This window comes from Excalfactoria chinensis, chromosome 2 (assembly GCF_039878825.1).
Source record: "Excalfactoria chinensis isolate bCotChi1 chromosome 2, bCotChi1.hap2, whole genome shotgun sequence".
Taxonomy (NCBI): Eukaryota; Metazoa; Chordata; class Aves; order Galliformes; family Phasianidae; genus Excalfactoria; species Excalfactoria chinensis.
Genome location: NC_092826.1, coordinates 76,952,540 through 76,964,313, shown reverse-complemented (window position 1 = coordinate 76,964,313; position 11,774 = coordinate 76,952,540). Strand labels below are relative to the sequence as shown.

General features: G+C 35.3%; 1 protein-coding gene across 3 annotated transcripts in view; it reads right to left on the bottom strand.

Annotated features, from left to right (window-relative positions):
* Nucleotides 1–11,774, bottom strand: part of RELCH (RAB11 binding and LisH domain, coiled-coil and HEAT repeat containing) — a 71,698-nt gene that overhangs the window by 8,586 nt on the left and 51,338 nt on the right. For 2 of the 3 annotated variants that reach the window (XM_072327788.1, XM_072327787.1), the window contains 10 exons: nucleotides 11,614–11,770; nucleotides 10,934–11,057; nucleotides 9,956–10,004; nucleotides 9,553–9,632; nucleotides 8,590–8,696; nucleotides 7,906–8,005; nucleotides 3,788–3,870; nucleotides 2,808–2,871; nucleotides 1,049–1,187; nucleotides 93–209 (listed from right to left, as the gene is read on the bottom strand). In XM_072327788.1, the coding sequence (XP_072183889.1) occupies nucleotides 93–209; nucleotides 1,049–1,187; nucleotides 2,808–2,871; nucleotides 3,788–3,870; nucleotides 7,906–8,005; nucleotides 8,590–8,696; nucleotides 9,553–9,632; nucleotides 9,956–10,004; nucleotides 10,934–11,057; nucleotides 11,614–11,770 (1,020 nt within the window). Of the gene's footprint in view, nucleotides 1–92; nucleotides 210–1,048; nucleotides 1,188–2,807; nucleotides 2,872–3,050; nucleotides 3,134–3,787; nucleotides 3,871–7,905; nucleotides 8,006–8,589; nucleotides 8,697–9,552; nucleotides 9,633–9,955; nucleotides 10,005–10,933; nucleotides 11,058–11,613; nucleotides 11,771–11,774 lie in introns of all 3 variants that reach the window. The other variant, XM_072327789.1, reaches the window with a different exon arrangement.

Genomic DNA, 11,774 nt, shown 5'->3' with positions numbered 1-11,774 from the left:
AGATCATACTTGAGATTCCACATTCAAACCCAAACCTAGTGAATTCTCCCCCTGTAACAGACTCAACTAATCTTTGTCTTCAAAAAGGATACAGCAACATGAAAGAGCACTGTAGGCTTCAAACAGGTGGGTAGCAATGTCCAGTCTCTTAGAATCCACAGACTGCTGGTTGTTGACCAAGGCTAATTTGTGCAAGTGTGGAATAACAACTGTAAAAGCAAATACTAGAGTAAGTATTTGAAACTGCTTTTCCATAGACTTGATTAGCATGAAGAAGTTGTTAAGTGATAACTGCAGGCATCTGAACCATCACACATAAACATGGGATAAAAGCTGCAAATAATGGCTTTTGATAGGACTGCTCATGCAAATTTAATTGACTAATGCAAACTTGAAATAAAACTGTAATAAGAATATCTAAAATAAAAAAGATACCTCAGAGTAGCAACCATTACAGAAAACGTTTTGTGAAGTTATTATTCCCCTGCTGCTAAAGTCATCTAAAGTATGTTTCTACTAAAGGGTTTAGCCTGCTAAACTAGCTGCCTACAACTGTGGGTATGATAGGTCCTCACATTTTGTTTACAAGCATCTCTTAGACAATCTAAAATTACCTTTGTTTGTCATTTTGTTTCACATTACAGGGGCATGGAAAAAAAAACAAACAAAAACCCCACAACCCTGTCTTGCTGATCTGGGATACATTCACATTCAAGATGTGTGGGATAATTCATATTTATCATGTGAGAGAGGCTGTGGTGAAGAGGGAATAGTGGAAAGCATTTTACATGTCGAATAATTAAAAAAAAATAAAAAAGGCAAAGTTGCTGGATGCCGGTGTTCTGATGTACATCAGTGTTAGGTGAAGTGAAAATTTTATTGGCAAGGTCAAAAATCAAAATAAAAATGGGGACACGGGCACACCAAGCTCTGAATACAAAAGTGTTTTCATTAACTTTTTGTTAACGACAAAAATCAATATAACCAGCCAATGATTAGATCTGGGACAGAAAGAAGAAGAAAACATCCTCCCACCAATGTAACTTACATTCATCTCTAAATCTGGGCTCAGCATTAGGTCCAACTCTTCCAAACGTTTTTATGATTTCTGTATGAAGAGAATGTTGGTCTTGATATTGAGGGTCCTCCAGGAAGGATGCTAGTTGCATTTTTACCCTTTCCAGAAGCTTAAGTATTAACAGAGAAATAAGTACAACAAAGAGGGAAGAAGTGAGAAATCATTAAGCTCAGAGTATGTCTATAAAGCTTATGTATGTCAGATGATAAGCCTTAAATTTTCTGTTAACTTACAATCTTTTCTGACAGGATGCTCCAACCTCTTTGGTTGCAGTTCCATGTTTCAAAAACTTAACAGTGTCTTATTCTAATCTGTCCTGAACCACTATACATGTGCTCCCATATAGCCAGTGCCTTCCTGAAGTTTGCTTGGTTTTGATAATCACACTTTTTTTTACCTACTGTAACTTCCCTCATTATTGACATCTTCGGAGTTTTCCTGTTTAAATAGCACTGAATTCACACGAGTTTCTTTGTAATGCATCTCAAAAGTGTCCTTTATTTCTGCAGAAGGCAGATAGATAAGCATCACAAAATCAAGGGAATTAGAAAGGGTTCTAAAGGCTAGAAAAACTGAAACAATAAAATGTAAATATGTTTAAGATGACAAACATTTAATTTGCATTCACAGTTGTTAAAGTAACCTTTTCTAATACATTTTGGAAGCAGCTGTCACTTCTGTGCTCTGATGCTTATTATAAATAGTGCAGTGAGTACAGTAATTTGTGTGGTAACAAAACCATATTCTTTCCAAACTGATTATAGGCATGCAATCCAAGCTACAAAATGGTAACTTATCCACCTTCCAAGTACTTGTGAGTCATCACAGACTTATTAGTCACATTTCCTCAAGCGCATTCTTTTAGAATATATTGAGATTACAGGAAGAATGCAAGCTCTGCAGAATGTTGTGGGGACTTTACAAAGAAATCTGATTATCCAACTATTACGTAAGACAAAGCACAGTACTGCTACTATTTAGAGCAGAATGCCCAGTGCCGTTTTCAGAATTCTGATCTATTAGCAAAGTTTCATCATTTAAGAAACAAGCAGACAGTGCAGATCTACGTTATTCTCAAGAATCACTTCAGTTACTTCTCTATAATTTCTTTTAACTTCATCTTGGATGTCATGAGCTATCTGAGATGGCTGCAGAGAACCAGCAGATGTGATATGAACTTCAAGTGATCTGTGCCCTCCTAAAGCAGTTGGAAGCCAAGCACGATATCCTGTGCAATCTAAAAATGGTATCACATATTCATGTGGAGGCAAATGATTACCACCATGACTTTTTGATTAGCGCATTAAGGTTAAGTTACCAATTTAATTTAGAAATAATGGATTTAGATTTCTTAACTGACTGTCCAAGGAAAATATTTTATTCATGTTTTTCCATCTTCTAGCATAGGCCTCTACCTCCACATATCTTTATTTTTTTAAACATTTAGCTTGATATTTATAAATAAATGTCTTTCTTAGTTGAAAGAGGGCTTGTGTGATTTTTAATCACAATCAAAACAAAGGAAAAAAACAACAATACAAACCAACCAACCAAAAATGACCACTGCAGAACCAGGAAGCATTTTAGACAAGGATACAACAACAACGAAATGATTTACAAACGTTTTTTTCTCCTTTCTTTCCCCCCAAAGTTAATTATTAAGTTATTGAATGTATAAAATCTCCCACTTCTTTTACTGCAAAACAAAAGATGATAATAGCACTGTTACCTCTCGTTGTGTAACAGTTTCCATGATGGTGCCAAAAGCAGGAATTGTTGCAATCCTCACTGAACTACAACAGAAAAATTTTAACTTTAATTGAGCATTAGAGAATAAAATTGGTTAAAAACAGAGCAAAACTCAAAAGATTAGTACTTTAAATTACATTAGTTTCTAATGATAACAAAACAAAAAAAGCAGACCAGGAAAAAGACAGACAGGATTAACTCAAGGTCTCAATCTGAAACTCACAATTCAGGATCACTGGACAAGGTAACAAGAGCCGGTGCAACCCGCTTGTCAACTAATGCTTCACTCATGCCTCGAAGAGTCAGCTGTAAACCAGTCAACATGCAATAAAAAATGGTTTGGTAAACTGGAAGGAGAACTGGATTAGCTGTGGCTGAGGATGGGCAGGCAGACTCTTGGAATTTATCTCGGTTTAGTCACCACACGATACATTAAAATGATTAAAACACATCATGCTCTAGCATTTATTGGTAATAACCTGTTAGTGAGATTAGCAAAGCATCCCTCCTTAACTCGAAAGAAATATCACATCAGAATATTATAGCACAAACACGTCCAAGAATTGAAATATTAAGGTTGTCTATCAGAATTTAAGCACTCCCAAGACTATGTCACATTCTGATACCGCTGTGTTTAATTTTAAGTAACATAACTGGTAGAGTTGCAGAACACATTGATGTGCGGCTTTCTACTAGAAATGATATAAGCAGATTTCAAAACTGAAAGTATAACTTTATATAATGTATATATATTTTAAATAACACTGATTTAGTTTTCTATTTAAAATTTATTCAGCCATTTAATCCTCTTTAGTTCTAGATATTGCAATAAATCTTTGTGATTACAGACAAGTGACTTTATTATTTTTATTCCAGCTAGGATAACAAACACAATTGATGGTTATTTCTTCCTAAGCATTAAGAGGGATGCTAGGTGTACAAGACAGTCAGAAAACTTACATTTCAGGGTCACTGGAGAGAGTAATGAGAGCAGGAACAACTCTCTGAGCTACCAGAGTTTCATGTACCCCCTTCACCAACAGCTGAATGGTCGGAGCAGGGGGGGTATCACAGGTGATGCACGGAAAGAGCGAGCACAGTATCATGGGAAGAAGAACGGCACAACCAAGAGAGAGAAAGAAAAAACACAAAAAGCAAACCAAAATTAGAAGCTAAGCAAATACTGCTACACTAGTGCTTCATATACGCAAAGGCATGAAGAAAGCTGAAGTGGTCTGGTCATCAGCACAAACCTGACAAAGTTAATGACACAAAGTTGTTTGCTCTGCTTTCAGCTATTTTGTAACTCAAACTCTAGAAAGTTTAGCCAGTCATTTATGTAGCATAATTCAAACCTGTTAAAAATACTAACAAGATGCCAACAAGACTTTGACAGTCTAGTCTAAATGGTACTCTACCTCAGTGGAAAGGAGTAAGTTACTGTACGTGAAGACTGTCACAAGCAAAGATTTCTTTAGTCGGGCCAAATACACGCAGTTTTCCAGCACTGAGTGACACCTTCCAGACATCACAAAATGACAGAAAGTACCTCCCCAGGGGCCACTAAGCTTTCCTCAAAGTCATGGTGAACTACTTTAGATTTAACTGCCATCCATGCAGTCTATATGTGTTAAACAACTCAAGCTACATTTGCTGGTCTATGCAGGTAGAAAATGGATAATAGCTGACTTACCCATTATATTAAAAGCTGAGATCACATTGCAATTTATGTCATCACCCATAAATATGTGGAAATTACATTTAGAATTGCACTGCTCGTGTGTTTATGTATATATAACTACATGTGAAACAGATGCCCTTTAGATGTTTTCTACATTTAATATAAACCTAATTTTCAGAAAGAGGCAAATTCTAAACTTCCCACTTCAGGGCAACAAGTTGGAGGTTGTTGTTGCTGTTTCTTTTTTATTTCTTTTTTAAAATCTGCACTAGTTCAAAAAAGAAAGCCTTTGCACTTTTGTCTTGTATCTCAAGTAAGAAAGGCTGAATACACTTGCTGTTTTGATGCACAGGAATAAACGGTTGGTTAGTGAGTTCTGAGTGAAATTTGAAATACGGTCTCACTATTTAAGCTGTATTCTAACAACTCATATTCTGCCATGAACACTAATTAGGATTCTTTTCTTATTCTCCAGAAGTGTCATGAGAACATGCAAGATCCAGATATGGCATAGAGAAAGCAGCATCTCTTACTGTATCATGCAGTGCTAAAACCAGGCAGTAGTTACTCTCTAACCGGAGTTTTACATTATGCTATTTGAGCATTCCAGTGTTACAGATTGTATTTATAACATGAACATTATGAAAGACTTCAAGAAGCCTGACTTTCCAGACTTGCTATATAAAACAGTGATATCTACTAAGCAATATTTGTATGTGTACGTCTGTGTATATGTACACAGATGCTGTGAATACATCATACTCTTACAAATAGTGACTGGACAAGGAAGTACAGGGGTGAGAATTATTAAGCTGTGTGTTACTGTTGCAAAATACTCAGAAGTAGAAAGCTGCAGCTTCCTACACTCATAACTCACAATGTATTAGCCAAGTCAGTTACTCTAGTACATTTTAATATTAATATAGTCCTTAATTATTTACAGTAGCAGCAACTTATAAAGCTTTGTATTCACCTTAAGGTTGATGCACTGTCTGGATGGATCAACATAAGGCTGATGTATTCATGTTCATACTGATGCTAAGATCATAGTACTCTGTTCAGCCATGACAACCTTACTCTCGTACAGTTTTCCCATTGACTAAACTAGACCATGTTCACTGTTTTTAACTGGGGACAAACAGGGACATGAGTTTTCTTTACCGGTCTTTGAGAAAAGTCTGGAGGCTGGAATAAAAACTCTCTGGATTTGTGTAATTAGCAAACATTTTAGAATGACCTCAGCTCCATGACTATGTGGGCTGCTGCACTTCGAATCATGGCAAAGCATGGTAAATAGCATCATTCTGTCTTAAAGAAAATAAAAGCATGTATCATCATTTAAGAGTCATTCTGAAGAAAAGAGTTCCTAACCTTGAACAGACCAACAATGCTTGTAACTCAGCTACACGCTTCATTGTTCAAACCAGCAGCAGTCAAATCTGTTTGCATCAACATTCAAATGGGAAACTACTGACAGAAAACATTAATGCACAGGCACAAAGGAAACAGCTGTATGAGCAAAGCCACGTTGCAGCGTTTAAGGCTAGAGTGAGACAGACAACACAAACTTTTATCCTCTTTTGATTCTTAACAAGGAATGCATGTTCATTACTTCATATACACCACACCTTAAAAACCATAGCACAGAGTTTCCTGTCCCCAAGGGCAAGCAAAAATACATTGGCTATAAATCACTTATGTTCTCCTAGTCCAGAACAGGGTTTCATAACATGATCTGGCAGGCCTAAATCACAGCAGTCCCCGAGCTCCTGCAGCTCGCTGTACTGTTCTAAAACATTGCAGTACACGTATAGCTGTCCAGCTCATGATGCATTCTTCTATCTTATTATCTAATCGTTACTGTCTGTCTTATGAGAGAATTGCTGTGCTTTGCCAGTGAATAATCTCTGAGACATCAAAAATTCCTAACATAAAGGAATCCTCCAAAATAAAATGAACTACTACCATCTTCTCCTGTAGCAACTTCCAAAATTCACTACTGTCACGTATAAATACGTAGACTGCAGCTACAAAGTGGCAACATAGTAAAAGTCAGTTTTCAAGTGAGAAAAATATCTTCAATGAAGTTGCCTATGCAGTAGTAAAAACTGAAATATATTAGAAAGCGTGCAGAACTATGCCAAAATTATCAATTTGCAGTACAAAATAAATTGCAACCAAGACAACAGGTTGTATTAACTGAAGTTTTTTAATGTACCGGGCTAATGATTACATGAAAAAGGAAACAATATTTTTACAAATATGAAATATAAGCCATGCGCTTGTATTTTAAACAAACTAAGGAATGCTTTATGGGTGACTAAAATTGTCATCACCTTTTTACAAGCAAAATAAACCCCACAAAGTTGGACACTTTCAAGGGAAGTCACACAGTATGTCTGAAAGCCACTGTGTAGTGCTTTATCTGCAATGACTTGCAGAGTTGCAGTAAACTAATGATAGAGTTAAGCACTTCCTTCCTCAAGGCAGACTTGGGATTTGTTTTCGGAAATGGATACAACCTCACCTAGAGGTCCAAAGCAAAGCTACCACCAAGTGAGTCAAGCTTAACAGAAATGTAAAGAAAATAAAAGAGAATGGAATTTGATTATAAAAAATTACTCTCAAAAATACGAAGAAAAGATGCTCTTTCTTCAGCAAGTTGTGTACACCTCAGTCTTTTGGTATGCCTTTTCTTATTAATGCTTGATGAAGAGGAACATGGTGTGGAAATAAAAAGCTTACTGGTAAAATTTAACAGTCTAAATCATCTCTAAATCTGTTCCAAATAAAAAGATGAATTTGTCACATTGCGGCATATTAAGAAATCCTATATTTGACCAATTATTTATTTTTTGTAAAAATTGACATTTTTACCGCTCCATTTGGTGCCAGTGGAAACTTGTTGGAGTTACAGGTACACTATTTGTATACTGAAAAAGGCATTGAAAATTGCTAGCTTTTAAATAACAATAACAAGTGTTAAAACACACAGAGAGACACTTGCTTATGTTTACCTACAGACCTAAGCAAACACATTTGATGATGTATTTTGTTCTGGTTTGAACACAACTTTGCCACGAAATTCATTTTCATCTGAAAATGTTTTTCAGCATGCAATAATCAGAATGCAACAGTGAAGTCAGCAGTTGATCATAGAACATATACACAGTCACCACAGAAACATCATGCAAGTGGCTAATGACAAATTACATGATGGGATGTGCTGAAGAACACAACAGATAAACAACCGTACAACTTCTGCTCCATCACACAGTACACAACTTAATTAAGTCATGCATAATTTTTATGAATGTGTCCATTTCATCTGAATCGGTGTTTAAAAATATACTGCCGTTTCAGAAAAGCACTAGAAAGAAGTTCAGATGTCACTTACCTCAAACATTCTGGCTGCTGTGCATCGAACAAGAGCTGAAGTATGGACAACTCCATACCATAAGACAGTTAACAGCAACTCATGATAAGCTGGGTTTGCACTAAAAGAAAACATTTGGGCCATCAAAAAAAAGGAAAGAAAGAAAGAAAATGAATTCCTCCAAACCTCTTTTGCTTACAAAAGTCTGTCTCAGCAAATCTAAAACACCAATTTTTATCCTTTATGAAAGATATATAACGTTTACTCCATTCCCAAGGGCACGGAACACGCTGCTGTCTAGAAAACAGGTTGCATTCTGAGGTCGATTTTAAAAGTTGTTCAGAATATAGATTTCAATGTATTACAACAGTGAACTGAAGGAAAATACGGATAAGAATGTACAGTCAGAATATGGGAAATACTAAATCAATGTTGATTTTTGTCCTTAGTGAGGATTTTTTTTTGTATTTATTTTTACTCCCATGTGTGAGTTTTACTTGGTTTTTCTTCATTACACCTGAAAGGTTTTTATTTTATTTTTTTAATCACCGTATTTTTCATCTGGGAGATGATCACTGAGGAAAAACGTAAGCCTACTCATTTTCTCCCTGAGGCAGCACGGATAATAAAATTACAGCCATATTAGGATGTTTTAATAAAAGCTTCTAATGTATTCAGATTTAATCAGCCCCAAAGGTTCTTTACCCCAGTTCCACAAAGGAAGCTTTCAGGCTATCAAGAGGAGCATGGGATAGTGAAAGCATGGTCATGACATCTTCCAAGAATCCAACTAACAGTTTGCGGTCTTCTTCCTGAAAGAAATACAATTTTAAACGTAGTAGAGGTGCTATGGTTTGACGACATTTGGCTATGAAAAAGACAAACTCCAAGAGAGAGCGGATTAGATTTAGCACTTCATTTTCTTAAAATTTCCAAAACATGCTTTTAGAACAAGAATGTTTAAAAGGAAACACAAGACTATTTCTATATTTTATCAGCTAACTACATACTTATATGCACAAAATTCCCCAAAGATGTTTACTAAATAAACTTAAAACCTGTTTTCCTGACAGTTAGTGATTGCTTACAGTCCACTGTGAGGAATGCAAGCCCATCTGTGAGATTATGAAGGGTTTAGTTTTCCTTGTAAGAACTGTATATGTCAGTTCATAATTGCTGCTTACTGGAGGATTAGGTGGTGTTATTTATAGGGTGTTTATTTTAGTCCTAAATAGCACTAAGATTTTAAGACTCAAACTGCCCAAAATAGCAGCTTATTTATTTCAGAGATTGTTGCAAAATTATGGCTTGCAAGGGCCACTGCTAAAAGGCCAAGAGCCCATTTAATGATCATAATTAGTATTTTGGATAAAGGCTCAGGGAGCTGTCACCATCTGAGATTTAGCAGCGCTGACAATGCCTGATGTCATCTTAAGATTTACTGAATTCGATATCTTTTAACACTGATGGCTGTCACCTAAATGCAGTACTTAGGAAACTTAGTTTTTGAATAGGTTTAAGCCTGCTTATCTTACTTAACTTCAATGCATGAGAACGCTAGACGTTTACAAAGAGAATATTAAGATGGTGTGGATTTTTTTTTTCTTCGTTTTTTTTGATAAGAATAATATGTAAAATTTAAGAAAAGAAACATAAACACAAACCTACCTGAATATAACACGTAAGGACCCCTGTTGCATAGATGGGAACTGTAGCTTTTGTTAGCACTCCGTTACCTGCTGTGGAATCTAATGAAACGCATTGAAGAATTTATTTTTCATTTGTATGTATATGAAGTAAAGTATACATATATTTACATTTACATAAAGAATGTATATATATAGGCATACAAACAAGGTAAAATAATGCTTAACTAATATCTGGATTAATGATTTTATTTTTAATTTACACACATACACGATGTACAACTTAAGAGTGTTCCATTCAGATTATAATGAAAGAAAAGTGACAATTTTGAGAATTGTGGTCTAAAAATGTTACTTGGACAGGAGAATAATATTTTTTACCAGCTGCTATTAAGATCAATTTTATTCATGAGAATATTACTCACCTATGTTCTCCTCAGACAGTCTTAGTATTTCCTGGAACTGTGGTTTTACCTACATAAAGGATTATGAAACCCACATGAGTAAGTTTATTGATATCAATTAGTTTACCAAAAATTAAGACAGAAGACATTTTGAAGATACAGAAAGAAAAAAAAAAATAGAACCTTTAAGAAGAGCAGCTGTTCCACCAAAATTCAACGTATGGCAGAGAACAAACATTTCTAATGAGTACCCAACCCAGTAGTGATCACTGAGGTAACAGCATTTAGCACTCCTGCTAAGAGTTGAAGCCTTTTGTCAGTTTGCTCAGTTGGGTTTTATGACTCTCCCATGCTCGATGCAAAAAACAATCAATTGGTAATATATTTAGGTTGCTTCATGTCTTTGTTAATGAGTGCTCTCTTTCAAAATAGTGTTGTAGTAAATTTTATTGAAGGAAGAATCATAAAGATAAATTACAGACAGGACTTCTAAAGAGGTTTTCAGTCTCTGCTGAAGCAGCATGCAGTAGGTTGACACAGAATGCTAACTTTGTTTAATTTTATCTTTAGGTAATTCTGTAGTGTGTTAGCATTTCTCTTTAGAATATTCTCAATGAATATTCAAAACTATCTTATTGAAAAAGAGTGACGTACATCCTTGACAAAAATATTTAGCTATAACCTGTGGAGAATATTTTTGGCAGGGAATATTCATTTTAAAATTAGCAATGAAGTGCAGAGTGGAGTACAAAAACTGGACACAATGTTATTCTGAAGGATGAAAACTGAAATCACTAGAATTAGAATGCTCTCTCATTAAAGCATTAATGCAAAAGGATGCACATTAAGGTTTAACAATACTTATGGAAAAGCACCAATATGGCACATAAATACAAATGTCACACAAAACATGAGAACTCAAACATACCATAGAATCTGAGTAATATATACTTATTATCAGCGTACCACATTGGTGTAACATTTAAGGTACTACCTTACCTTAGTGTTTGTAAAAATTTTCCCAAATGTTCTACAGAGTCGCCAGAAAAATCTGGAGAACTCATGGACACACGCAGTTGATGCTACATTGATTTTGCCAACTATTTCTATAAGCTGTGGTAACCTGCAAATTGGGAAAAAAAAGAAGGGTATTAGACACTATCCTGCTCTTTTGTTTCTCTCCAGTTATATTAGTACAGATTTATGTATACGTTAGTAAGTATATATATAAACCACTAATAAAATTATCTAAACGTTATGTACAATTCCTAAACCTTGAAGAAAGCAAGGTTTAAATGGAAGGAAAGCCTGACATACAATTACAAACATCTGTTACTGAGAAACAGCATATCTAATGAAATAATCAGAATACAAAACACTTCCCTTTAATAGAGAATTAACTACATTAGAGCAAAGCTGAAAAAAATTTTCTGGAGTGAGCAGTTGTCTATACATTCCACTAGCTAGACGGTATCTTCTGAATAACATCAGTAAAGTCAATTCAGAATGATATTTAAGAAAAACCAATAAAACCCAATCTTCTTCTCTTTAAAATTAAGTAATTCCTAAACACAGCCATACTTATAACTGTGAAGTTCAAACACCGCTTACCATAACGATTTATTAACAACTATTTGTTGTGACAACTTTTAGGAACTATAAGGTACAAATTAACTCACAGTTGATTGACTACCCATAGCAAAGTCTCCCAGCCTGTGGTCCCCTCATGTTCTAGCTGATGGTTGTAAAGTTGCAACAGTACTGCCAATTGTTCACGGCTTCCAATGATGATAGCTACATCCTGAAGAGGTGATGCAGGTCGAGGAAATCTAGTGACTGC